The sequence below is a fragment of the Hemicordylus capensis genome, chromosome 1 (assembly GCF_027244095.1).
Source record: "Hemicordylus capensis ecotype Gifberg chromosome 1, rHemCap1.1.pri, whole genome shotgun sequence".
Lineage (NCBI taxonomy): Eukaryota > Metazoa > Chordata > Lepidosauria > Squamata > Cordylidae > Hemicordylus > Hemicordylus capensis.
In genome coordinates, this window is record NC_069657.1 from 153,119,957 (window position 1) to 153,147,332 (window position 27,376).

The 27,376-nt window shown below is 42.6% G+C and overlaps 1 protein-coding gene across 1 annotated transcript in view; it reads left to right on the forward strand.

The window, feature by feature from the left end:
* The first annotated feature begins 2,616 nt into the window (after positions 1–2,616).
* Positions 2,617–27,376, forward strand: part of ERCC3 (ERCC excision repair 3, TFIIH core complex helicase subunit) — a 29,668-nt gene continuing 4,908 nt past the window's right edge. The window contains exons 1-13 of the mRNA XM_053297629.1: positions 2,617–2,771; positions 5,257–5,462; positions 6,990–7,226; positions 8,004–8,053; positions 8,428–8,563; positions 8,938–9,102; positions 10,693–10,897; positions 11,941–12,255; positions 13,348–13,532; positions 18,708–18,910; positions 24,254–24,350; positions 24,553–24,670; positions 27,226–27,344. Coding sequence (XP_053153604.1) covers positions 2,753–2,771; positions 5,257–5,462; positions 6,990–7,226; positions 8,004–8,053; positions 8,428–8,563; positions 8,938–9,102; positions 10,693–10,897; positions 11,941–12,255; positions 13,348–13,532; positions 18,708–18,910; positions 24,254–24,350; positions 24,553–24,670; positions 27,226–27,344 — 2,055 coding nt within the window. The 5' untranslated portion in view covers positions 2,617–2,752. The remainder of the gene's footprint in view (positions 2,772–5,256; positions 5,463–6,989; positions 7,227–8,003; positions 8,054–8,427; positions 8,564–8,937; positions 9,103–10,692; positions 10,898–11,940; positions 12,256–13,347; positions 13,533–18,707; positions 18,911–24,253; positions 24,351–24,552; positions 24,671–27,225; positions 27,345–27,376) is intronic.

Consider the following 27,376-nt stretch of genomic DNA (forward strand, 5'->3'; position numbering starts at 1 on the left):
CTGTGAAAGGCATCTAGGTTTCAAGTTCCCTCTTTGGCCTCTCCAAAATAGGACAAGATTTTTTTTTTTTAATAGGACAAGATTTTTTTTATTGAACCAACAAACTACCAAAGCATACAATACAATTATATACAAAGTGGTTGTTTGTACATCATATATCTACAAAGATTAACACACAAGGATTTGGAAACTAACAGGGTTATAAAGTATATGCAGGCAGTACTGTAACTCGGGGATGGGGGATTACAAGGCACATCAGGTAATCGCGGGGGGGGGGTGCATCCAACGTCCATTTCCATAATTTGTCCCATTGTTGTTTAGAAGAGATATACTTGTCTTCTTGCACATAACCATACAAACTTTTCCAGAAGAGATTTACTGTCTCATCCACGTGAACCTCTGGGTCACGTCTTCCCTCCCTATTCCTATGTAGGAGCATTGCATAAATGACATACAGGTTTACTAACCTGATTACGAGAAGGGGAACGTTCCAATTCTCTAGTATGAGGACACCTGTTCCATCCCATTTCCTTGAAGGTTTCTTTCTGGGACCTCGAAAGGAGGTTCTATCGCTCAAACCCGAGGTTAGTTCTTCCCAAGTCTGTTTTTCCAAATCAGGCCACTCTAACAACTTGCTTGCTCCCTGCAACACTCTTTTGGCTACCACACACTCTTTTAAGAAATGTGAATAGGGCTGAGAGAGATTCTTGCCTGCAACCTTGGAGAAGCCACTGTGAGTCTGTGTAGACAATAGTGAGCTAGATGGATCTATGGTCTCAGTATATGGCAGCTTCCTATGTTCCTATGCTAAAAAAAAGTTGTTTACTGTGCTCCCCCCCCCCAAGAAGGGCCTTGTGGGGTACTTTAAAGATTAATAGACTTATTGAAGCATAGAGCCCACTTCAATCAGATGCATGAAGTGTTATCTTCCAGTAGGTAGACATATACAGGTGAAACTGGGAAAATTAGAATATCGTGCAAAAGTCCATTAATTTCAGTAATGCAAATTAAAAGGTGAAACTGATATATGAGACAGATGCATTACATGCAAAGCGAGATAAGTCAAGCCTTAATTTGTTATCATTGTGATGATCATGGCGTACAGCTCATGAAAACCCCAAATCCACAATCCCAGAAAATTAGAATATTACATGGAACCAAGAAGACAAGGATTGTAGAATAGAACAATATCGGACCTCTGAAAAGTATAAGCATGCATATGTATTCAGTACTTGATTTGGGCCCTTTTGCAGCAATTACTGCCTCAATGCGGCGTGGCATGGATGCTATCAGCCTGTGGCACTGAAGAGGTATTATGGAAGACCAGGATGCTTCATTAGCATCTTCAGCTCTTCTGCATTGTTTGGTCTCATGTCTCTCATCCTTCTCTTGGCAATGCCCCATAGATTCTCTATGGGGTCAGGTCAGGCGAGTTTGCTGGCCAATCAAGCACAGTACACTGTATACTTTTCAGAGGTCCGATATTGTTCTATTCTTCAATCCTTGTCTTCTTGGTTCCATGTAATATTCTAATTTTCTGGGATTGTGGATTTGGGGTTTTCATGAGCTGTACGCCATGATCATCACAATGATAACAAATTAAGGCTTGACTTATCTCACTTTGCATGTAATGCGTCTGTCTCATATATCAGTTTCACCTTTTAATTTGCATTACTGAAATTAATGGACTTTTGCACGATATTCTAATTTTCCCAGTTTCACCTGTATTTATATATGCATGCACATGAAAAAATAATAAATTTTGGGCCTAAAGGGCTTTAAATGCAGGAAATGGGCTGTAACATTTTATACCAAGTACAAATGTGTAAAAAATATGTAAGGAACACTAACCATTCACAGCTGCAGCAAGAAGCTCCCTCTAATATTTGTTGTTAGGCTAATTTAATACTGTTCAGGGAAAGAAATCCCTGGCCTCTTAAGAGCAGATAAAGGCTAGCTCAGCAATGTCATCCTGGAATCAGCAGCCTATTTCAGTCTTTGTCGCCTGAAATGGTCCTCCCTTGGTTTCTGATTACTACCATTTTTTTTGTCAAATGTGTCCAGTACCAGAAACTCAACCATGGCAAAGCTAGACTGCCGCTACTACTTTTCTTACAGAAATTCCCTTTCCCCGACTTGATGTCAGCGTTTGGCTGTGCCCCATCAACCTACCAATCCTTCTGGAAGCTTTTTCCTTGCTCAGGGGTCACTCCGCACATACGCTCTTTAATGCATGTGGTCGAGTGACCTCCTTGCTCAAATTAAATCCGATTTGTTACAAGCTGCGGCGAAGCATGGCGCAGCACTGGCAATGAGATGGCTGCAAAATGTATTTGCCGGAGGTTTCTTTAAGTGCAAACAACCTTTTCCTGGACTGGAAACCTTTCAACTCTGCCCTGGACTTCGCGGCAGGCATCACTCAGGCAGCATACTTGGACAATCCGAGGCAGCCCCTCTGCAAATTGCCCGATGCGAACGCTGATTCAGGCTGGAGGTGCAGCAGGAGGGGCGCAAGTGCTGAGCCTGGGCTTGCTCGCGCTCTCTCTGGAGCTGCTGCTGCTTGCTGCTGCTGCTTGTTTGTCGCGAATCCGCCATTGCCGCCACCACAGCGTTCAGCCGCGCTACGGAGGAGGCGGGGAAACCGACTTGCCCTGCTGCTCCGGAAGCGGCGGGGCTACGGAAGGAGGCGGGTGGGAAGTGAGCGGAGTCTTTGCGTATCTTCTCTGCGGAGGCTGCTTCGTGACAACGAACGATGGGCAAGAAGGAAAGAGGTGAGCCGGCCAGCGAGTAGCCGCCTTTGCCCCCAAGAACAATCCCCCCCCCGTGACGTCCCTGTAGGACAAGACCAGCCTTTGCAATGACAACTGGGCGATCCTGTTGTTTCCCCCTTATTAGCGGGGGGCAGGTGCCCCCTCCCAACTCTGCAGTCCCCGGGCAGCCGGGCTTGTTCCTTTGGTTAGTGGGGACATGGGCTTTGGGCAAGCCTTAATCTCTTTGGAGCTGCAGGCAACGCTGAACTATAAGGGACTGTGTGCTTTCAGAGGAAGCCCGCTGACATATTTTATGTAAATAATCTGCATACATAAAAGATATATGCCTTCTGAGATAACTGGATTGTGATTTTAGGCATGGCCTTTCTTCCTTCCCTTTTAGTTTGAAAATATTCTCTGATCCCCAGTTCTTCTATTATTATTATTGTTTAAATAGTGTGTTTCCTTCATTTTTAAAGGAAAAGATTATTTGAGAGAATTATGGATCAAAGTGTATTTTAAAGCTAAAGGGAATGAAGGTCATTTCTGTCTGATGCCCTGCTCTAGAGGGCCAGCACATCTCAGTTTTACTTCTATTTCTGCTCCACTCTTGTTTCTCTTTTGTGTGGGAGATTGCCATGTTCGTGGCCATATGTCCGTGGGAAAACGAATCCTATATCTCAGGGATTCCCAATCTTGGGTTCTTAGTAGTTGTTGGACTACATTTCCCTTCATCTTCATCTGCAATTGCTGAAAGGGATTATGGGAGCTGTAGTCCACTCTCATCCAAGGTCCTAAACAGATAGCTTGTGTGCTTTTTGACAGGGAGCCTGGTTATTGTTAAATACAGTACATCTGTACTTAAGGTGCCAGCATCGTTCACTTTTTTAAAAGTTCATTTATACCTTGTTTTTAAATTGTAAAATATTAATGCAGCTTATGGTACTTGTAGAAGAATAAGAAATTAAAATAAATTTTAAAATAAATCCACAAATTGAAAGATTTTGGATAGCAACAGTCTAGGAAAGATGGTGAAATAGAACAGTCATTTTATGCAATGGAATTAAAAGCCATCTGGAATAGGAAGATCTTCATCTGAAGTGGAAAGAGAAAATTGTCCTCAACTGCTCCACAGTTTAAAGCAAATGAAGAAGAAGGGAGTGTTGAGTCCAGCAACTATCAATCCTTCTAAGACTATTTGACATGTTATGGATTTCTTACATGGGAATTGCTAATACACAGCAAATAATAGTATGGAGCCCACTATATAGTAATGATCTTTGAGCTACCTGTAAATGTAATGGTATTCATTCCACAGAAAATGTGTCTGTTTAGGGGATCTAAGGTATGAAACAACTAGGGATGTGCTCAAAGCATTTCAGCACCTCTCTTTAGAGATGCCGAAACACTTTGAACTACCCCAGCCAAATAGTTTCAGCGGGGGGCAAGCAGGCACTTTATTTATTTATACTGCCCAATTTCAAAATCTCTAGGCAGTGTACAGAATTAAAACTTAATATAAAATACAAAACATGTAAAATTCATAAAAAGATAAAAATCACAATAGATAAAAACACATTACAATTTTAAAATTTTGTATCAGTTGAAGGCCTGGCAAAATAGGTACGTCTTCAGGGTCCTCCTAAAAACCAGAAGAGAAGGAGATGCTCTTATATCAGCAGGGAGCAAGTTCCAAAGCCCTGGGGCAGCCACAAAGAAGGCCCAGTCCCGGGTTGCCACCAAACAAGTTGGCGACAACTTTAAAAGAAGAAAGGCAAGTCTTACTTGCCCCTCTCTTGCTCCTCCACCACCTTCGAGTGGCGCTGTTTGTATTCAGCAGCTGGGCTCTTTGTTTGCCTGGCTGCATCTTGCTGCGACAGGAAGTTCCCTGTTCCCAGCATCCTTTGGCCAGCATCAGGAAGGAAATGGCATCCGAGTATGTGCGAATGCCCTCTTGAGTGTTCAGCAATTCAACATGCTTCCTTCCTCTCCACCTCCCCGATGTGCACGAAACACTTTGTGCATATCCCAAGAAACAACCTTAATCTGAGGGAAAGCTGATTGCATCCTGACAGCCACATATCTCCTACAAGACTATTCCCCGAGAAGTATTCTTAATTCATGATGAAATCTGAATTGATTTGAGGGACGTCTGGTCATAAGGAAGTCTACTGTAAGCCACCAAGAGATGGAAGTTTGGGACGGCATATAAATTTGATAAATAAATAAATAAATAAATAAATAAATAAATAAATAAATAAATGTCCTGGGACAGCTAACGGAATAATTATCACTGACAACACAGATATGTGCTGGCAGCTTCTGGTTTTCAAAAGATTATCAGTGAGGAAAGAAGACAAGGAAGGGGAGAGATTTCAATTTCTGTTCCTCCTTAGTCTGTATGTGCATTTTCCTTGTGTCACTTCTGCACATCTGATTCGAACTATGTGTAAACAATTTCAGAATTCATTTTTAAGAACAAAACTACTTCTGCATTGATTTTCAGATAAGAAGAAATCTAAAAAACGGCATTATGAGGAAGAGGATGAAGAAGACTATGATATCGCAGGCAAAGACTCCCAGGAAGCAGTTCCCTCCGCAGCAGGGAAACAAGTCGAAGATTCTGGAACCAAAGTGGATGAATATGGAGCAAAAGATTACAGGAGTCAAATGCTGCTAAAGACTGATCATTCCTCACGCCCGCTGTGGGTGGTAAGTCCTGTTAAGCACATAGTTTTCTGAAAAACCTTGCTGGTGGGACAGTGGAAATGTATAGCAGTACTTGGAAATATTGGGAGGTATTGCCTTAAATCACACTCCTAAGATGAAGATGGTGGTATACAGTGTTGGAACCTGAGTATAAATGCTTTTACAAAAGAGTGCCTGGATTTTTTCCTCGGTATAGGGAGGTTGTCCTCTTAACACTGGGTTGTCAGTCACTGCATGCTCCTAGACAGGGCCAATCAAAAGAATTTCAAGAACATTTGAGAAGCTTGCCCAGTACATTTGTTTGACTTGTTGGTTTCCCTCATTCATTGTGAACAGCACAACAGTACTCTGTACCTATCATTCATCTCTAAAAACAGGAACTTGAAAGTTCCTTTAATTTTATGGAATTAAAGGGATGTAATTTTCCTTTATGATGATGTGATGGCAACTATTGACCAAAAAATAAATAAATTCGCCCTGTGATTTGGTTTTTTGTAGCTATGAGATGGGAATTCAGAAGAATCAAGCCTACATGCAGTGGTGACTTTTTAAAAGTAGCTGTTTAAACTGATGAAATTTGTATCATTTAATTGTTAGTGTCATGTGCAAAATATGTCTGGTGGGGGGAGGTGGGGAACCTCAGCAGAAACATGGACCCTGCTGATCACTTGGCCAGCTTTGAGGGAAGGCTGGAGTAACTGGGAGAGGATGGTGTGTGCATCTGCCCCATTGCTATGGTGATGGGGGTGACAATTGACAAGTGTGCACTTGGAAGCCTCGCAAGAGTCCACAAAAGTGAGTCCACAAAAGGAGAGTGCCCTCTCATGAGTTTGCAAAGAATGTGAGAAGTTATAAGAAGGAAGGAAAGAGAGGGCTAGGGATATTTCCAGCCACAAACTTATTTTCCAGATATTTTAAAAGCATTTAAATGTTTACAGAAATTTTTTACAGTCTTAGTGGTTAAACAACTAACCATTGAGTATTTTGCATTCCTATCCTGCAGCAGGACTTCTGATATCTGCTACCAGCATTCCAAGGAAAATACTTTCAGTTGTTTTATGAACATATGAAGCTGCCTTATACTGAATCAGACCTTTAGTTCATCTAGCTCAGCATTGTTGACACTGACTGGTGACATGATAGCCTTGGAAAGGTCACTCAGTGCATTCATTGTGGAAGAGGAATTCAAATCCTCTATCTGCCCAGCATTGCGGCCAAACTACTTCAGACATGCCTCAGAGCTTTCATGTATCCAGTGAGATTTCTGCAAGCCTTCCCTACCTTCATTCGTGCCTTTTCTCCAATGTTGTCTCACAAGCGGCTCTTGAAACTCTTGCAAGTTTCCAGAGCATTTGCTATGTGTCAAGGAGAGGTTCCGCTGCTCAAGAATGGCAACCCGAAAGAAGCATAGAAAGTTGGTCAAAGGTTCTTGGATCCTGACTTCTAGCCACTGGATAGTGGTTGGAGGCATTGGTTCTCACTGGTGCAGAGGGATGACTTTTTGACACCTTTTCTTTTGTCCTTGTATAGGCTCCTGATGGTCATATTTTCCTTGAAGCTTTTTCACCTGTTTACAAGTATGCGCAGGATTTTCTGGTTGCCATTGCTGAGCCAGTTTGCCGACCTACTCACATACATGAATATAAGTTGACTGCTTACTCCCTCTATGCTGCTGTCAGTGTTGGTCTGCAAACAAGTGATATCACTGAATATTTGCAAAAACTGAGTAAGACGGGTGTCCCAGATGGAATCATTCAATTTATCAAGGTAAGGTTTTGTTGGAGACCCATGATTTGCTTGCTTTACTTATGTCTGTTCAATATTCAGTGAAAGAGGTGGATGCTGAAAAAGAGAGACAGTGTGATAAGAGAAAGGGGTTTGCTGTCATGCTTGGAATTGTGTGAGGACATCAGTGCACACACTGAAAGATGGGTGAGAAAGAGACCTACCAACACACATTCATTTAGTTTAGCTTGTTTAAAAGGGCAGAAAAAACCTATTTCATGGGTGCACAGCTGAATGCTGCATCGGGAAACAGGTAACTCAACTGTAATGCTGTAATTTTGTTTCTCACTTGATTTTATTGATATTTTCAACTTTGATTGTCTCCTTATGGTGAGAGAAAGTGGCATATGAGTTTTAAAAATGATACTAGATAGTGTTATAGGCTGGTGCGAGTTCTGTGGATATAGCACAATAGCAAATATTGTTCTAGGAAATGGGTTGTTGTTGAAAAGGTTGTCATGCTGGTATAAACATGGACTAGGATACTGCAAGCCCATTCTGATCAAAGAGTGAGAGCTGGTCTTGGCATTTATATTTGCCATAGGGCTCAGCATCCCTGTAGTGAGTTTCCAAGCCTCTGGCCATTTTTAGTAGAGCTCATCACACAAATCCTGCCCTTTGTGGAGTGAATTCTTCATTCCTACTTCATCAGGTACCATGACATTGAGCAAGTGTGTGAAAAGCACCACATGATACATATAGCTATATGTATAGTTTCTCCCAAAACTCCCATTTCTAATGAATATTATTATTTTGTAGCTTTGTACTGTCAGCTATGGAAAAGTAAAACTGGTCCTGAAGCACAACAGGTAAGCAGTCAGATATTCATATTTCTGAGTGGTAGGGAATGTTTCCAAACCCATCTCTTGTTCCTCAGTAACTCAGTTTGTGCTTGGATATTGTTTTTCCTTTTTAGAATGCCTTTGCTGAAGATAGCATAAGTTGACTGGAGCAGCAATATTCTTCTTAATGCACTGCCTCATTAAGAACTGCAATCAAATATAAATTGTAGAATGGGTTTATAATTCTCAGAGCTTGTGTTACACCATCCTAAGGAGACAGGAACAGTTAGGAGAGAAGTAATCTGCTCTATGAAGGCAGGCCTTCCTAAAATAGTAGAAAATGCTATCAACATCTGTGGAATCTGCTTTTACAATTCCATCTCATTTTCTCTACGTCCTAGGTATTTTGTGGAAAGCACTCACCCAGAAGTCATTCAGCAACTTCTCCAGGACCTGGTTATTAGAGACTGCCGGCTCAGAAACGCAGAGGGGGAAGAAACGGAACTCATCACGGAAACATTCACGAGTAAATCAGCTGTACGTTGGGACTGTATCCCACCCCTTTGTATAATATGGCCTATTCTTTCTTTTCTGTGAAGCTGCAGATGGCAGAGGGATGTTTAGAATTTCTCTCTGCCACCAAATATCCCTCTAGAGATTCTCACTGCAGCTGAGGCATTAGAGATCTCGCCGGTGATTAAGGTTGATTATGTGTTTTGCCAGAACACTGTCCTTGTCTTTTTGTGTCCACTTCCACCACTGACAAGCAGTCATTGTGTTTATCCATGTACCAGAGTGCAGCTCCTCTGCTTAGTCATCTCATGTGGTCATCCACAGCTGTGATCCCACTAATACAGCTTAAGCCTCTTTCTGGCTGCATTCTTCTTAGCTCTGTTGAATTCTTGTTCTAGATCTCCAAGTCCAGCGAAGGCGGAAGTGGTCCGTCAACTTCACAAGGGACAGATGTTCAGATGAAATCCAATGTCCCCGCTGACCTATTTGAGTTCTATGAACAAATGGACAAGGATGAAGAAGAAGAAGAAGAAACCCAGACAGTGTCTTTTGAAGTGAAGCAGGTAGATGGAGTTTGATGGAGCCTCTATCATCCCACATGTAGAATATTGAATCTGATTCAGTGTTAAATAACAAAACTCCTTTTGATGGGACATAAGCCTCTACTATTGTTGTCTGTCCTGTATGCTTTTTGTTTGATTTTCACCCATGCTAGTTGTGCATTATGGGCCCTGACCTCCTTCAGTGAGCTTTAAATTTGTGTTAGCGAGGTAGGAGGAAAACCTGAGTAGCTTTTCTTCCTACCTTACTTCCACACAATCACTTCTACCCCAGTTTTCCTCCTATTTTGCTTCCACAATACTGAAATTGGGAGAACACACAGCTCCCAAACCAGGGTAGAACATAGTTTTTGATTGTGTGAATGACCTCTCTAGGTAGTATGCAGGTTTTGTGTGAGCACAAAATTTCCTTTAGATCAAAAGGACCAAAGTGTCTTGGAAACTGACTTCTATTGTAGCATGAATTTTTGAGGGCAGCAGCCTGCTTTATCAGAGATGTGGAGTGAGGCCATTTTAATGCCAGCAGTTACATCAGTTTAGCAAAGAAAATGTATTTAATTCCTGTATAGTACTCGTTGACATAGGAAATTAAAGCAAGGAAGGAATAGCTATGCCACTCTGAGGAGAAGTAAGACCCAAATATTGGAGGAGGAGGAGTGGCCGCTCCACCCCTTTCTATGTTGCTTCTTAACACCACAGAAAGTATATGGCTATCTGCACCACTGGGAAAGCAGAATCGAGAATCACCCACATGACTTCAGTGAATGTGGCCCTTCTATGGGAATCATTCATACTGTGTCCTTAAAACATAACTCATAGTGCCAAAATAAGACTATTCCTTTTGAATAACTTCTTCCAACTGTACCTATTAGTTTAAGTTCATGTATACTCTGCCTGGGAATTGTCAGTGTGTTGGATAATTTAGGTTAAGAACCCAAGATAATGGGGATGTAGAAAACACATCCTGATTAACTGGTGTGCTAATCCTAAATATAGTACATAAATATAATAAATTTAAACACTTTCTGGAATATGATACCCCAATAAGGAGAAAACCATCTGTGTTGCTGTTGTGAGAAAATAGCCTGTAAACCCTGAGGCGATTCTCACGATTGGCCAAAATTGGGCTAAGGGAGCCTAGTCCAATTTTGGCCGAGCATGGGAACCACCGGGCTCGCAGGTGAGCCCGGTTTTTCCCAAGTGGGTGACCTGCTTCTGCAGCCCTCCCCTTAAATGAGGTTAGTGGAGCGAGCGCTCTGCTAACCCCGTTTATTTGAGCGTGTATTGCTAGTCACTCCAGTGGGCTAAGCCCACTCTCCCCGCTAACCCCCTTATGGCAAGTCTCACTGATCATGAGACTTGATCGCCTCACTGTCTTAAGCACAAGATGTTTCATGAATGATACCCAGTTCTGCAGCATTTGGTGCAAATGTTTTTGCTCTGAATGTTTTTGTTTGTTTCAAGTATAGCTACCTGACACTCTTTTCTCTGGCCTTCCAGGAATATAGCAATGTTATCCTTAAACATTAAGTGAATACAAGTAGTAGAATTTTACAAGTGGAATTTTTCTTGCCTTTCTGTCTCTTTTTCTAGGAAATGATAGAAGAGCTTCAGAAGCGTTGTATTCAGTTGGAGTACCCTCTACTAGCTGAGTATGATTTCAGGAACGATTCCGTGAATCCTGATATTAATATCGACTTGAAACCCACAGCTGTTCTCCGGCCATACCAGGAGAAGAGTTTGAGAAAAATGTTTGGGAATGGCCGTGCTAGATCTGGTGTCATTGTTCTGCCCTGTGGTGAGTTGGCTGGGCACAAGTTGTTGTTTAGATGGCACTTTATAAAGGTTGAGAGCCCATGTCTCTGCCCCACAGGGGTTACAGTCTATATATCAACACGAGAGAAAACAAAGGAGAGTGGAGGCAGGGATAGGAAGAAGAATACAGTAGGCCCTCGTTTTACATTCCTGCTGAAAATGCTGAAAACACAATATTGGAAATCTTGCACCTATGGGGAATCTTGGGGTTAAGTTCTTCAGCACATATTAAAATGCTAAAAATCACCGCAAGCAATCGGGGGGGAAATAAGAGCAGTATAGCATAGTATCTTGAAACCCTTCAGCTCTAGTAATGGCCCCCCAAAGCCTCTGAATTTACCATAAATAAATAAAGCCCTGCTGAAACATCTTCTAAATTCTGGAGGGAAAGCTCCACATGGCTCCACTCAGCCTCCAAGCTGGAACTGACAGTTCAAGTAGGAATCACTTGTGCAGGAACTGCAAATAGCTGAAAAGCGCCCTGGCAATAATGAAAATACCCCTACCATGAATAGCCAAAACCGCTGTGGGAGAACCCAGTGGAAAATTAGGTTCTCCTGTATTTAAGTATTTAATTTATTTATTTCATTTTAGCTTAGGCTGCAGTTATGATGGTGATGGGTATGTTGAAATGGGCCCTTATTTTGCGGCAAAGAGAGCCCTAATGTGAATAATTATTGTGTTGTGTGCCACTTTGCACCTTGACGGCTCCCAGCACTTTACATATGTTTCCTAAGCACTCCCCCACTGCTTCACTTCAGAAGTAGTACTGCATCATCTGCCTTCAGAATCTCCTCTGGGCTGAATGGACTTGCCTAGGTTTTTCATGTGTGCATGACAGGCAGGATATTCATCATAAATCCTCTGTTGTATGGCACCTGCTTCTGTTGTAGATGTTTTCTTGGTTAGCATGTTGCCAAAACACTTATTGGCAGTCTACCTATCTGAATTTTGTACCCTTTAGCTTTCTGTCCTGTAAATCCTTCATGCAGATGTTTGATGATTGCTTGTTTTTGTTCACCACAGGTGCTGGCAAGTCACTTGTGGGAGTAACAGCGGCTTGCACTGTCCGGAAGCGGTGCCTGGTGCTTGGCAACTCTGCTGTCTCTGTGGAACAGTGGAAAGCCCAGTTCAAAATGTGGTCCACTATAGATGACAGCCAGATCTGTCGATTTACTTCAGATGCCAAAGACAAGCCAATTGGCTGCTCTATTGCTATCAGCACCTACTCCATGTTAGGACACACAACAAAGAGATCATGGGAGGCAGAGAAAGTAATGGAATGGTTGAAGAGTCAAGAGTGGGGTCTGATGATCCTTGATGAAGTACACACCATACCTGGTAAGAAAACCCTGCACACATCTCTAAGCAGTGTCTTTGCCTCACTCATCCTACATCTTAAACCCAGCATTATTTAATTGTGGTGTTCCTGATTTATTTTATTTGGTAATAGTGACTTGGGCTGTAACATGGTGTCAATACTGCTTCAAAGACCAGTACTTGTTTTTAAAGAATCATAATGTTGGTATAGGCTATTGCAGTGTTGCTTGGTTGTCCTAAAAATTGCTTCCTGAGGTCTTTCAAAACACGAAGGAAATATGTCTTTTAGTGCTTACTGCTTAACAATGATTGCTGTAACCTCACTAATTTCATTAGTTTTAAGGGCGGGTGTGGAGGCGGGGAGAAGAGTGTACACCCAGTATGATCCAGCATGTACTATTTGGACTTGGACATGGGCTTGGCCAGTGAAATCATGACTTGCCCAAATTCATTCATACACAGGATTCTTTCTGTAAAATGGGTGAGGGGACAATATTACAAACCTTCAATTTAAAACAAAGAATAAAGTCCCCAAACACCCATGAATAAAATAATAATATTCTCTACTTAATTTGCTATACCATCTGAATTGGCATAGTAAGATTCTGTTTTTACTTTTCTGTACCAGGGTGGGGTGGGCTGGAGTGAGTGAGTTCCCTATAAATACGGAGGTAATTATGTAGTTGGGATTAAAAAGTGGGGCGGGGTGAACACCCTGATGGCGTGAGCCCCTATGCATGTTTACTTAGCAAGTTCCTGAGTTCAACAGACTAATTCTTGGGTAAGTGTGCATAGGATTGCAGGCTGGACTTTTAAACATGGTGCGCTTTTGGTTTGCAGATTGCATGTTCTTTCTCTTTGAAGCTGAGAAAACTATGTGAGAAGGCTGCTACCAGGTATCAACATAAACAGGGAGAGGCTTGATTAACTCGTTTAGAGGCCCAAAAGAGATCTGGGAACAACTAAGCCCACCTAGTAAACACAAGATGGCACTCTGATATGGCCCCTGTACTGACTAATTCCTGTTTAAGCACTTTGTTTTCAGGGCAATATAAAATGTTCTAGCCTGAATGTTCAAGCTGAAACCTAACCTGTTCTCATACGATTCTTCAGCAAAAATGTTCAGGCGTGTGCTCACCATTGTACAAGCCCACTGCAAGCTTGGGCTGACGGCTACACTCGTCAGAGAAGATGACAAAATTGTAGACTTGAATTTCCTCATTGGACCTAAGCTGTATGAAGCCAATTGGATGGAGCTGCAGAATAATGGCTATATTGCTAAAGTCCAGTGTGCTGAGGTAACTAATGTTCTTGTGCTTCCTTGGATGTTTGGTATACCCTTGATGTGTAACAGTGGCTATAAGATTGCTTTTCTGCAGATCTCCTTCGTTTCAAGTAGAGCTGGTATAGCATAATGGCGAAGAGACTGAGCAATGTATTGGGACTTTCCCGGTTTGAATCTTGCCTCTGCCATGAACTCCCTAGTTGGCTTCCCAGCTGCAATATGGGGACAATAATACTTACCTTACAGGCTTGTTGTGAGGCTCACATCAAGATTGTACATGTAAATCTCCCAGGATTTAAAACCAATAAGCTATCACCATTTCACAAGACTCTCTTTCTAAGACAAATGATGGAATATTTCCCAATATTAAACCTACTTCTTGCCTGTTAAAACTACTACTACAACAAATATCTATACAGGCAAATCTAATTATCTGCAGGTTCAACACTCGTGGCTTCACATATCTGCGGTCAGAGAATAGGCACCTGACCTCAGCATACACCAGAAAATACCCCGTGGAACTCAAGTATCCGCAGGTCGGGGTGGCAGCAGAGGCACCTTTTAAAAATAGCTACTATGTGGTGGGGATGGCAGTGGAAGCAGCAGTGGGGACTCCTTCTCCCTCCCAGCTGACTGCACATGCTCAGAGAGGCCGAAAATGAGATGCAGACCGGCCCACGTGGTCAGCTGGGAGGGAGGTTGGGAGGGAGAAGGAATCCTCACTGCTGCCTCCACTGCCATTCCTGCCACTGCCACCACAGCCATCCCTGCCTCACAGCAGCGGTTTTAAAAGGTGCCGCCATCATCTCCAGGAACCTAACCCCCCAATCCCCATTGCCCCAATGGGTCGATATTCACAGATTCCATATCCGCAGTTGTCGAGCGGAACAGAACCCCCGTGAATATTGAAGTTTCCCATACAAATGTTTGGGAAAGAATACAAATGTTTCCAAAGTGGTTTACATAGGGAAATAATAAATAAGATGGTTCCCTGTCCCCAAAGGGCTCACAATCTAAACAGAAACATAAGATAGAAACCAGCAGCAGTCACTGGAAGGGTACTGTGCTAGGATAATTGCCACTTTTAAAATGTGCCCCTTTGCCAAATTAACAGGGGCAGTGTTTATACTGAGCTTATAAATGTTGATCCTCCAAATACTGTGGTCCTGCTAAAGTTAGTGTTCAAGAGTCTCCAGAAATGGAGCTAGTGCATATCCATTGAAAGGTGTCACTAATGAATATCTGGGTGTGCTTTAGGTATGTTTTTACAAGATAAGAATGCTATTGTACTTGTCCGTTCAGAGAAACTGTATTGAAGGCAAAGGAATTGTATTGGTTTTCAACATACACCCTGCTTTACTATACACACTTATGCTCAAAGTAGCTTAGAAAATCATCACTAAACTATTTAAGGGTTGACTTCGGTATCCGTGGGAGCTCTCCGCTGCTACCACGGATACTGAAACCGCAGATACCGAGGCATTAAGTCAATGGGTTTGCTGGGGTTAGGTTCTCAGAGACCCGAAAATCACAGAAAAAATGGCAAACATTTGAAAGGGCAAAATAAAGTGCCCTACCGTGCTCCATGCACCTCCAGCCAACTAGCAATGCCCCCCAGAAATCCAGATTCTTCCATTATTCCATGATTTTTCAAGGCAAGGGGGTTCATACTAAATGAGCCACAAAATGGCCACTGGAAATGACCTCCGGGAAGGGGGTCAAAGCTGCCAGAAGCACCTGATCCAGCCCTGAGATTGCAGCTCTAGCACTAACAGGACAGTTACCAATATCGGCAGTAACCACTTAAAATATAACCTAGAACATAAATTACATGAGCTCAGTGTTATGTTAAAGACATAAAACAGCAGCATCAGAAGAACAGCAGATTGTTGCTTATTAAAAGCCTATCTTCGTCTGCCTGAATATGGGCAGAAAAGAAGAGATGACATGGGGGTTGAGTGAAATACCTCATAGCATTTTCTACTTTCCATAGAATAATTAAAAAGCAGCCACTGGCTGAGTGGTACATTTTCTTTGGATATTTGCAGAATGACTGTCTATGAAATACCTTTTTAACCTGCCCACCATCCTCAAAATATATAGAGCATAAAATCCACTCTGAGCAAGTCTAGTTTTAGGTTAGCCCATTTCTGCTGTGTAAACTCAGTTCTGTTGAGTGCCAGCAGAGGGCACTTGTATGATCAGGCAGACAGGTATGTCTTTGCCTAACCGGTTACTGGGGTTGGTGGCAGGAATTGCTGCATGACTTTGATGTGCAGATTGGGATGTGGAATAGAAAGCGATAAGCTGTGAAGCCTGGAGGTTTTGAGGAGTATGATTAGTGGGGAGCCGGGGAGAGTAAATATGGTAGAAGTACCTTCTTGAGAAGACAGAATTGAGTGCCAGAGAGCCTTTTTATCAACATTACTGCAAAACCCATTGTCTGAACAAGTGTTTGTGAAACTTCTGATAGCTGAGGCACCTTTTCCTTCTGAATTAAAATGGGAGGCAAGCTTCCCTCTTGCAGCTGAAAAGATTAACTTGGAGAGTGTGCGGGAGCAGAATGTATCTAGTTGCACTGGACCCCACCCGCCAGTGTAGGTGTGCTTCTGATTGGAAAGAGGGACAAGAGACCATCTCCACTGAGGGAGATGGACTGAGGAAGTAGCTACTGCTGCCTGTCTGCAATGGCAGTGAAGGAATAATCCCATCACAGCCGACAGAGCAGCAGAACTACTTGCCTCCCGTGAAGGCTGCTTGGAAAGATGAAATTCAGAGTTAAGTTAGGAAATTAATAACTTAGCATGGGACGCCTGCAGGCAGCAGCCTCTACGAGTGGATACTACAGACTCCTAGCAGCTCTGGATTAACTCATTTCTCAGGGTACAGTTCTCCAGCATGCAATTTTAAGAATGGCTTGTCTTAAGAGTTGAGCGTGCATGTATTCAGGTTGGCCCAAGGCACACAAGCATTTGGAAAACTGGTTCAAAATCCCCTGCCACTGCGGGAGGTGGAGAGATTATTCTTTTGGTTTGCATCTCCATACTCGAGCTGGGGCCCAGAGGAGTGACCATGCCTTCTTGTGCACTGTGGTGCACACCTCCTCCCCTGCTGGTCTGCAAGTCTTTCATTTGGTGAATATGTAGGAAGGCAGCTGTGCCCAAAAGCCTTGCTGGCTATCTTTTGTATATGCTTAGATAGATCCTCTGGATTATAGCCTAAAGGCTTCCTACTGTAGCTGGCCTGTAGTACACAAAGGGCCAGGCTAAATCCTCCATGTATCATCAGGATATTTAACCTGCAGTATTGCATGTCACACAGCCTTTCCCCCCCTCTTTTCCTAACATACAACAAATTTGTAAATGGATGTGTTTCTGGAAATGCTGGGGCTAAAAGTTTACATGTTTCGTTAAACCTTCAGGGATCAAATACCAGAATCTGGTGGTAGCTATGCAAACTGCCGATATGCTTGAGGGTCCCCCCCCCCTCTTTTTCATGACATCTACATTGCACGTTTCTCTTTTTCAGTCAAGGGCAGCTTCATTCCTCGCATGGCAGCAGCAGTAGAGGGTGTGCAAATGACTCTCATATCCTCTTGCTTCCAAGCATCAGGCAAAGGGAACTTGTGCATGGTGCTGCTAGTCACCTCAGAGGAAAGAGGTCCTCCTTCACGTGACACCCCAGGCTTGCAAAGTACCACTCATCTGGTTGACCGAGATGAGTATGAATTGCTGCCACATGACCAGGGTTGATGTAGTATCCCCTTTACTTATCTTCATCAGGAGCCTTGCCTTTAAAAAACAAAACAAAAAAACCCTCTTCCATAGGGCTCAGGTTAGCACTGAATTAGCTTCCTGTCCCCATACATGGATGCTTGAGCTAATACTTTCACTTTTGTGCCTGAAGCCTCCTGCTTTGTTTTACATACAGCAGAGCGGATGCCGACTGTCATTATATTGTGTTTCCCCACTTCACTGAAACCTGTTAATTTCCTAAGTCATCAGGCAGGCAGGCTTGTAAAAACTATTGTGTGGTGGCACCCAGAACTAGCATGGGGAAAGGAAGGGTGACTCTCACAGCTTCCATCATTGATCCTTTGTAACTTACCAAGTGGCCCCAAGAATTTGATCCTGTGCTTAGAACCTAGGATTCAGTGTTTCGGTCCCCATGAAAGGACAAATTGACCCCTCATCCCTTTGTTCCGGCCATGGGAGCTAGCCCTGGGTTTGAAACAGCAGCAGGACTGCACAAGGAGCTTTTCGTTGCAGGAAGGGGATGGAGAGAGGGCAGGCACTGCATCCTGAGGCCACAGAGCAGCCTCCAAGCTGTTTGTGTCCACACTGCCTTGCAGGAGTTTAGAGGAAACTCAGGCAGGGCTGCCTGTCTTGCCTCACACTAGGGATGTTCACGGAACGGCTTGAAGGTGGTGGGGGTGCTGCTTTAAAAGTGGGGGAGGGTGCACTTACCCCTCCTGCTGCTATCCCCCCACCGGCATCCGTTTTATTCTAAGCCCATCGGGGCAGCAGCGTAGCTCCCTGCTGTCCCATTGCTCCCGTTGTCCAGATATGACCGGAAGTCTCCAACATGCCTGCGCCAGTGCGTCAAAGACTTCTGGACAGATCCGGACAATGGGGCGGCAGGGAGGTCCGCTGCCACCCCAATGGGCTTGGAATAAAACGGACGCCAGCTGGGGGGGAAAGTGGCGGGAGTGGTAAGTGCACCCTTCTCCACTCTTAGTTAGAGACCCCCCCGCCGTCAAACTGTTCCGTGCCCATCCCTACCTCACACGTGATGGTTCAGTAGTCTTGGCCACAAATAGATTGTCCATCACTTGTAGACAATGGCCTCAGTAGAGCCAATAGGATCAGGCTGCCCATGTGAGCTCATGTTATACACCTATTGCTGTTTACCCTGTCATACTTTGTCTTGCCCAGTGGACATGGTTTATAAACCTCCCTCTTTCTGGGTATTATTCTAAATAATTCCAGGCATTCTTCTAAGTAAAATGGTAAATATTGTCTCTCACCTTAGCCTTTCTGTCAGTGTAGTGCTGTGTAGTTCCCTCAGCCTTTATCATTCAGGATAACCTTCTAGCCCTTTTTTCATCCTCATAGGTCTCCTCTGAACCCTTATTCAAATCTGATGTCCTTATTGAAATCTAATTGTGTGTTGTTGGATATAATTTTAGGTTTGGTGTCCAATGTCTCCAGAGTTCTACAGAGAATATGTGGCTATTAAAACAAAGAAACGAATACTGTTGTATACTATGAATCCAAACAAATTCAGGGCCTGCCAGTTCCTGATTAAGTTTCATGAGCGAAGGAATGACAAAATCATAGTCTTTGCGGACAACGTGTTTGCCTTGAAGGAGTATGCGGTTAGGCTGGGCAAGTAAGTACTTATTAATGAAGGGCGGCTGTGTCCCTGTTCTGGTCAACCTCAAAGTGGAGACAGACTCTTCTGAATTTATCCGTTGGTATGTGCATTCATATTAATATATGTGAATTAAATGTCTGTTTCAGGGAGGGAAAAGAGAAAGGAGTTCTTTATATCCTAGACCAAAGAGGCCACCCCTTAAGGCTGCTTCAGATGTGGTGAATTTTATACACTGGTAGAATTTCCAAACGGTAATAGGAATGTAGACTATATGCAGCAGAAAGCATGGGATGGTTACATAACTAGTTATTTTGCTACATGTACACTCACTGAGAACTCCCAATGAGCCATGGATATTTCTGCTATGATGAATTTTGGATTCAAAGCCTTAAGAAAAGACAAGACAAAAACGTGTAAATTAGTGGTTATTTTTAAAGTGTCATGCTGCATGGCAAGTTAAGTGGGTTTGTTTGTTCGCATTTTTACCTTTTACTCTAGGTTTCGTCAAGTTCCAAGTTCTGATAAGGGGCACAGTGTCCTGATGTAAATCAGTTGTAGCAGCATGTATTTGTATCCTGCAGTAAGAGTGAACATGAAGAAGTATTGCCATTATTAAAACATCCTATCCATAGTAAAATTAATGGTATTGATCTGCTTCAGTTTGCCCTAACCCTGACAAAAAATGATGTTTGAGTCTTTTTTGTTGTTGTTGACGTGTTTTCTTTCCTAAAATCCACTAACAGTTCCAGGATGTATATAGGCAGTAATCATAGAAAAATAGCACTTTGGAACTTTCATTTGTTATAATAAAAAGGTTATAGGGGAAGGTGACCACCTCCAAAGCTTGCATAAAGATGTGTTGAGGAAAGGTTCAGATCTTGGGTCAGATGTAGAAAATGGGTAAAAATGTACCACAATGAAAGGGTTGTCTTAGTTCTTGAGGAAAAAGTCTTCTTACATGAATCTTGCATAGTGTGGGTTTCTAGTGATTACATGTGGAGAAGACAAGGCTTTTCTGTCACTCCAAAACATCATATAAAGTTGCTTTCGTTGTAAATAGGGGTGGCTGTTTTATGCCTTCTGACCAGAAAAGCCAATTTCCCTGATCACTTTCTAAAACTCTCTAATTCTAGATTCTGAACTTGTGATTTGTCTTCACACTTACAGTTTAGCTGGTCTGGACAGGGATTAACCATAATGATACTCCTAGAGTATTATTAAATGTGTTCAGTATTGCATATAAATACATTAAAAGCAAATAAAATAAGACTTTTATAAAGAAATGAGAGATTAATGTTGTTTGGCTAAACAGAACCACATAGCTTGCTTGACCAACAAAAATGTTGGAGAAGACTACAACAGTGGGGGGAAAGAACATATGATTGAAGTGTTTTTAACAGGTTTTGATGTTAGTTGTTGTTGTTTTTAATTCATAGAATGAGTTGTAAGTGGTCATGTGAGCCATCTAGTCCATCCCCCTGCTCGGTGCAGGAAATCTAGAACTATAGCCCACCCCAGATTGCTGTCCAGCCTCTGCTTATTTAGTGCAGGAAGACCTTCCACTCTGGTTTGCATTTGAATGGGTAACTACATGTGTGAGCACTGTAAGATATTTGGGGCCACTCTTGGAAGAGCATCTGCTTGCTTGCATGCAGAAGGTTCCAGGTTCCCTCCCTGGCATCTTCAAATAGGGCTGAGAGAGACTCCTGTCTGCAACTATAGAGAAGCTGCTGCCAGACTGTGTAGACAGTACGGAGTTAGATGGACCAATGGTCCAATAAGGCAGCTTCCTGTGCTCCTAGAAACTTCTTAATGTTCAGCCAAAATCTACCCTCCTGTAACTTAAGTCCATAAGATCTAGTCCTGCCCTTTGGGGCAGCAGAGAACAAGTCCTTCTCTCTTTTGTGACACAGTCCTTCAGGCATCTGAAGAGTGCTATCATATCCTCCTCCAGTCTTCTCTCTAAACACACTCAGTTCCTTCAGCCTTTCCCCATAGGGCTTGTTTCCCAGACTCCTGGCCATCTTTGTTGCTTTTCTCCAAACCCATTTTGATTTGCCTACATCCTCAAAGTGAAGTGCTCTGAGCTGGATGCATTTCTCCAAAAGAGATCTGATTCTTGCAGCATGGAGTGAAACTATTATTTCTTGCAACTTGGAAACTATGGTTCTGTTAACGCAGCCTGTTACTTTTCTTTGCCACTGCATTACACTGCTGACTTGTGTTCAGTTTGTGATCAGCTGGAATCTCAAGCTCCTTGTCACACTTGCTATGGCAAGCCAGGTTTCTTCCATCCTATACCTCCACATCTGTTTTGTCTGCTTGTTTTCTGTTTTTTCACTCAGAACAGAATTTTGCATTGGTCTCTACTGAATTTCATTTTGTTAGTTTCAGCCCAGCTTACCATTCTATTGAGGTCATTTTGAATGTTTTTCCTGTCTTCTGAGGTCTTAACTCTCTTCCAGATTTGTGTCGTCTGCAAATTTTGCTCTTCAGATCTAGTGTGGATATATATTTAGTGTGATCCATGCTGTTGCAAGGTAGTTTAAATGATAGTAGTAAGCTGTTCTTGGCCAGTTTTGAATGCAGGATGTGTACTTCTCTTAAATTTCTACAATTATTATATTGAAACTCAGTCTACTTTAGAGCATTTTCCTTAGAAATAAAAGTGGTGTATGTTCTGTTATCCTCCCTGGCAAAATGCATTTATGAAAACTACACTGGAGTTACACAACGATCCCTGTGATTGACTTTTGGTTTAGGCATGGATCGCTGTGTGAAAGGCTATAGCATAAAGTGGAAAACCCCTCCCTACAAGAAAGGCTTGAGCAGTTAGGCCTTCAGGCAGGACCCAGTAAGGAGTGACACTCTTTAACAAGGATTTATTAATAACTACCTGTAGCTGGGCTGGGCACAGAGCATCTGCACTTCCACTGGCCCACTTCTCCCCCCGCCCCCCACGGTTTCTGGCTAGCAGGCCGGCCGGAAAGCCGGCCCGCCACCTCCTCCTGCCTGCCAATTCCCAGCAGCCGGCCTGCCACCACCTGTGGCTCCCACCAGCCAGCCACTGGCAAGAACAGCCCGCTTCTTTGCCCGCCTGCCCATGGCTTCTGGACGGCCAGAAAGCCGTCCCACCACCATCTCCCACCCGCTGCCCCCTTCCCGGCAGCCAGGCCAGCCCGCCAGCAGCCACATCCCTATTTTCTCCCCATCCCATCACTAATCAGCAGCTGCTCACGAGAGCTGCCATGCATGGGATTAGCGACGAGTATGCCTAGGAGAAATAAATATATAGATTGGATGATAAGGAAAACCACAGAGGCATCAACAGTTGCTGCTTCCCTTTCAAACAAAACCCTTCCCCAAGAACCATACAGTCAGATCCAGCTACAAGAACTATGCAGTCAGATCTAAGCACTTAAAACAAAAATAAATTCCCTGATGCGTCTAGCTAAATGGGTCTCTATCCTCCCCACTTACTTCCAGGTAAGGAACTCCCAGATAATTCCCAGCCCAAGGCTGTTAGACTCCCTTGGTTCTATAGTAGTTGCTGATCAGACCTCCTTCAGAGGCCTCCAGGGAAGAATTACTCCTCCCCTATTTCTTTATAGGCTGTTGTCCAGTAAACCCTGCCCCTCATTCTGGATTGGGCCACAAGGATTTGATTCTCCCAGGCTTTCTTCCCCATTTGGAAAGGCCCACCTTTCAAGCAGTTACTCTAATTGAGGCCTAGTCCTCCCTCAGGCCTGACTGTCACTACATTGCTTGCTAACCAGATTTTGCACAGTAATAACAAGTACAGTTGATACATCAACTGGGAAATTGCATTTTCCCAGTGACAAAATAGTGCAGTTTGAGTCCTGCAAAATATGATATCCCTGTGATTGAAGTGCTTGAAGACCAACAATGTCTGACATAAAGACTGGTAATTTTGTCACGTGGGCATTGTTTGGCTCCCAAATTTTGGGGCTGACTCCTCAGTCCAACAAGGCCTGGTTTAATCTTGCTTGCTTATTGTAAGTTTGTGCAACATCATTTAGAATATGAGTAGATAAATTAATAAACAGCAATACTCAGAATACTCAAGAAAGAGTTCTTACTTTGATAATTGAGAGAATAACAGGAAAATCTTACAATCAGTTACAGAATCTTCTTGCTTTCAAGTCAGTGTAAAGTATTAATTATACAGCTTGCAAATCAAATGATGGTCTTTTTAATGAAGTTTATCAGCAAAAAAGACAGCTGTGGTTATTACATGTTTATAACATTTCTTTATGTGTTTACAAACAGACTTTCCTGTTAGCTAAGAGTGGAGTATACTGCTTTGTTATAGGTTCAGAAAATGGTTGTTCCAGTATTTTGAGGAGCCCCTGAAATTACTGTGCCAAATGATAATACTGGTGCTTGTAACTCTGAGATAAATTGGGAATTCCATACAGTAGCTGGGAGACGTGAAAACCAGAAATACACTGGGTAAGGGGGAGAAGGGAATGAGAAACCGCAGAAGGATGGATTTGCATACTTATATTTCTCTCAGACATGCTGTGTTTTTATTTCCACTTCTCATTTTTATTCATTCATTCATTCCTTTTTTACATTTATATCCAGCTCTTCCTCTGAGGAGCTCAACGCGGTGTACATGCTTATTTTACCATCAAATCATCAAAACATGGGATGACTGTCCCATGCTTTAAATTCTACTGTTTTTGTAGCAAGAGAGCCTAGGAGCCACCTTAGATTGTTCCGCTAATGTATACACCAAGCTCTGTGGCCTCGGTTATTTGGATACTCTTATCACCAGGAAATAATATATTGTCCTGAAAACACTAGTTTTTCATTTAGAATACGTAGCTTCTATGTGAAACCAGAAGAACTGTATACAAGGGGGCAGTCTGGAGTGCAAGGACACGAGTGGAAAGGGAGAAGGAGAACACAGCTGTTAATGTGTTCGCTCAGTGGATTTAAGCAAAGAAAACACCTTTTTTATTTTAACAGCTGCCTCTATCCTTTCATGTAGGATTAGCAGACATATTCAGCCCACTGATCTGTTGAGTCAGGAGGCACACATCAAACGAATAACGTTTACAATTGTCAGGATTTATTTCTGTGGAAGGGGTGTCTGACAGAATGTGTTTGTCTCCAGATGGGTGCGTCCACAATATAATTGACTAAGAATGCTGCAAGAAAAGGAAAGTGTTTATTATTTTAAGTACAGAAGAAAAATATGCAATGCAAATTATTTTTAAATGTCTTGTTTTTTAAGTTGTTGTCACATACTCTCCCACATATGAGAGTCTATGGGGCAAAAACCGACGCACACTTGTTGCATAATATTTTTAATGTGTTTCTTTTTTTTAGACCTTATATATATGGGCCTACAGCACAAGGGGAGAGAATGCAGATCTTGCAGAATTTCAAACACAACCCCAAAATCAACACCATTTTTATTTCCAAGGTAATGGAAGGCGCTGGAATTGTCACAGAGCTGGCTTGGAATCTAACAGTGCTTGTTTGGCGCAGCCTTTAAAATTGCTTAGATTTGTCATAACATTGACATTTTTTCCTAGTAGCCAACAAGCTTATGTGGTTCATTAAGACTTGCACTTTATTAATGTGAGGAAATAGCCTATTACTTAGAGGTTGCTTCTGTATCGTAGGTAGGTGACACATCCTTTGATCTGCCAGAAGCCAATGTTCTGATTCAGATTTCGTCCCATGGTGGGTCTCGAAGGCAGGAGGCTCAAAGACTGGGACGTGTGCTGAGAGCCAAAAAAGGTAACTGAAGTCCTGTGCCCTGGGAGCCTTTAATTTTAACAGAACACTCAAGCATGAAGGTAACATAAGTCAACTCATGTAGCTGACTAAGCATGTACAATTTGCCATTGTCCTAATTTGTCACTGTCGGCTCAAGGTCACAGGTTAAAACAAAATTCAAGAGTAGTTCTAAAAAGTCCTGCAGTAGGGGGCCATCTTTCCCTTTCTTTTTCCTGCTTAATCACTTCTCACATGACACTTAGCATTAACATTTTGTATGTTTTTAAAATACACACTTTTAGCAGACCCAAGACTGGAGGGGCTCGGTTCTTACTGCACTTCCAAGGCATCTTTGTTTAGGTTTCTGAGATGAGTCTTTTGCCCAGGACAGTGATTTCTACATAAGAACTGGGATGTTGAGGAATGTGCTTTCTTGCCACGTTGCCAGAAATGGATCAAACTGATCCAGGCTACATCCAAACCCCCAGACTGGTAAGAAGTAATTCATTTTGGTGTGCTGTTTGTTGGCAATAGCAGCATCTGATTCAGGTGTGACTTGTTCTTTTTAAGCTGAGCAGCAAGCTGCCTATGCATATGTGGGCCTTTTGGCTAGTTCTTTCAAATTGGATCCTCCTCTACTTTTAAGCATTGGTCTACTTGTTTGTCACAATACACTTTCCCCTTTCCACAGAGTTAAGTCTTTATCAGTCATCAAGTGATAAGATAGTCTAGAAAAGCTGCTTGGGAGATCTAAAAAATGGATTTGGAACTGTTCACAAAATTCTGAAATGAAGAAATGAACCCAAATTTGGTGATAGGAGTAATACATGCACATTTGGTAAACTGGTTGCAGGGGAGTAACCGCAGGAGAGAGGGCATGCCCTCAACTCCTGCCTGTGGCTTCCAGCAGCATCTGGTGGGCCACTGTGTGAAACAGGATGCTGGACTAGTTGGGCCTTGGGCCTGATCCTGCAGAGCTGTTCTTATGTAGGGAAGCATGGGCTGCGTGAAACGTTGCGTTAGGAGACACTGGAATTATTCAGTGCTTAAACACAAGGATAATGGGAGCAACTGCATGGAATGAAGAATTCATACATGTTTCAGACTTCAGCAGCAATTGCCTTTGTCAAATTCTTCTTCGTAACCACGTGAGCTAAGAACATGTTCTCAGTTCACTTTCATACAAAGCTGATTCTCATCATGTTAACTTTCTTGAGTATGGAAATGAATACCAATTAAATAGTGCTAATTGTCTGTATGAGTACTGCTAATACCCGATGCCTAGATCTGACTTGAAGTAGAATTGTAGACATGCTTAGATTCTTATGTGATTGTCTTATTGAGTGAATTTCAAACTCTGTTGACATTGGCTTGAGTGTACTTCGATATACTTCATATCTTAAGATACTCTGAATAGTTATATTACCCCAGTGATATTTTGGGGTATGCAGAACATATGTCTCCTTCAAACAAAAATACACTAATTTGATCTCTGGGGTATATGTGCTGATTGCTGTAATATATTCTGCTCTGTGCTACACAAGCAACAGAGCTGAAACCCTACAATTACTGCAAAAGCTGGCTCCTGCCAAGCTTTCAGAGTTGGATTCAGGGTGCTTAAAGCTGAAACACCAAATCACTTGGGAGTAGCATATCTGAAAGAGGCTCTCTTTCTTTGCCAAGCTGCAATGTTTGAATTGGCAGAAGCACTACAGCTGGTCGATTTGTTTGTTCATTCATTTTATAGGCCACTGTTCAGTGCAAGCCTCCCACACCACTGAACAGTATTAAACAAACAAACAAACAAACAAACAAACTGCAAATACAATAAAACTCCAAATAAAACAATCAAAGAGCAGAAACAGCAACCATAAGACCACTAAAACCATCACAAGCCATTACTAAGTTTTAAAACGTTCTGGAATCCCTGGACAAAGTCTTTAAAAGAAAAACAAAAATACCCCATTTGTCTGGCATCAAAGTTGATACCCGGGAAACTTTTCTGTGGAGGATATTCCTCCTCTAAGGAATCTGTCCCTGAACAGGGCTACTTCCATTTTTGTAGTCGTATGGAGAATGCCAGCAGTAACAACAAGTACTTTGAATTGTGCCTAGAAACAAACTAGCAGCCTAAGTCCAGCTGCTTAAGTACTGGTGAGATATGGTCCCTATAGCATAGAAACCATAGAGATATGGTCTCTAACAGCTGTATTTAGTTCCTAATTGGAAATTTCTGAGAAGTCTTTTAAAAGCAGCCTCACATAGAATGCATTGCATTGGTCCAGTTGAGACTACCAAGCAATGGGTTGCTATGGTCGGGCAATCTCTGTCCTAGAAAGGTTGCAACTGTCACATAAGCCTTAGCTGGTGGGAAGCTAGTGACAGATAAAACATTGTCACTCGATGTCCAAGTGGCATGTCATGGGTGCCACTTGCACATCCAGTGATAATGTTGGATCTGTCATTACTTGTTATTAGTGACAACCACTGACATGGCAGTAAGTGGTCTATAAAATGTTGTTTCATAGTGTTTTAACTTTTATACAGGCTAATCTTTGTTATTACTCTTTTTCCAGGCATGGTTGCAGAGGAGTACAATGCCTTTTTTTATTCTTTGGTCTCCCAAGACACTCAAGAAATGGCATACTCAACCAAACGGCAAAGGTTTCTAGTTGATCAAGGCTACAGCTTTAAGGTAATGTTGGTGTCATAGCCTGCAATGTTGAC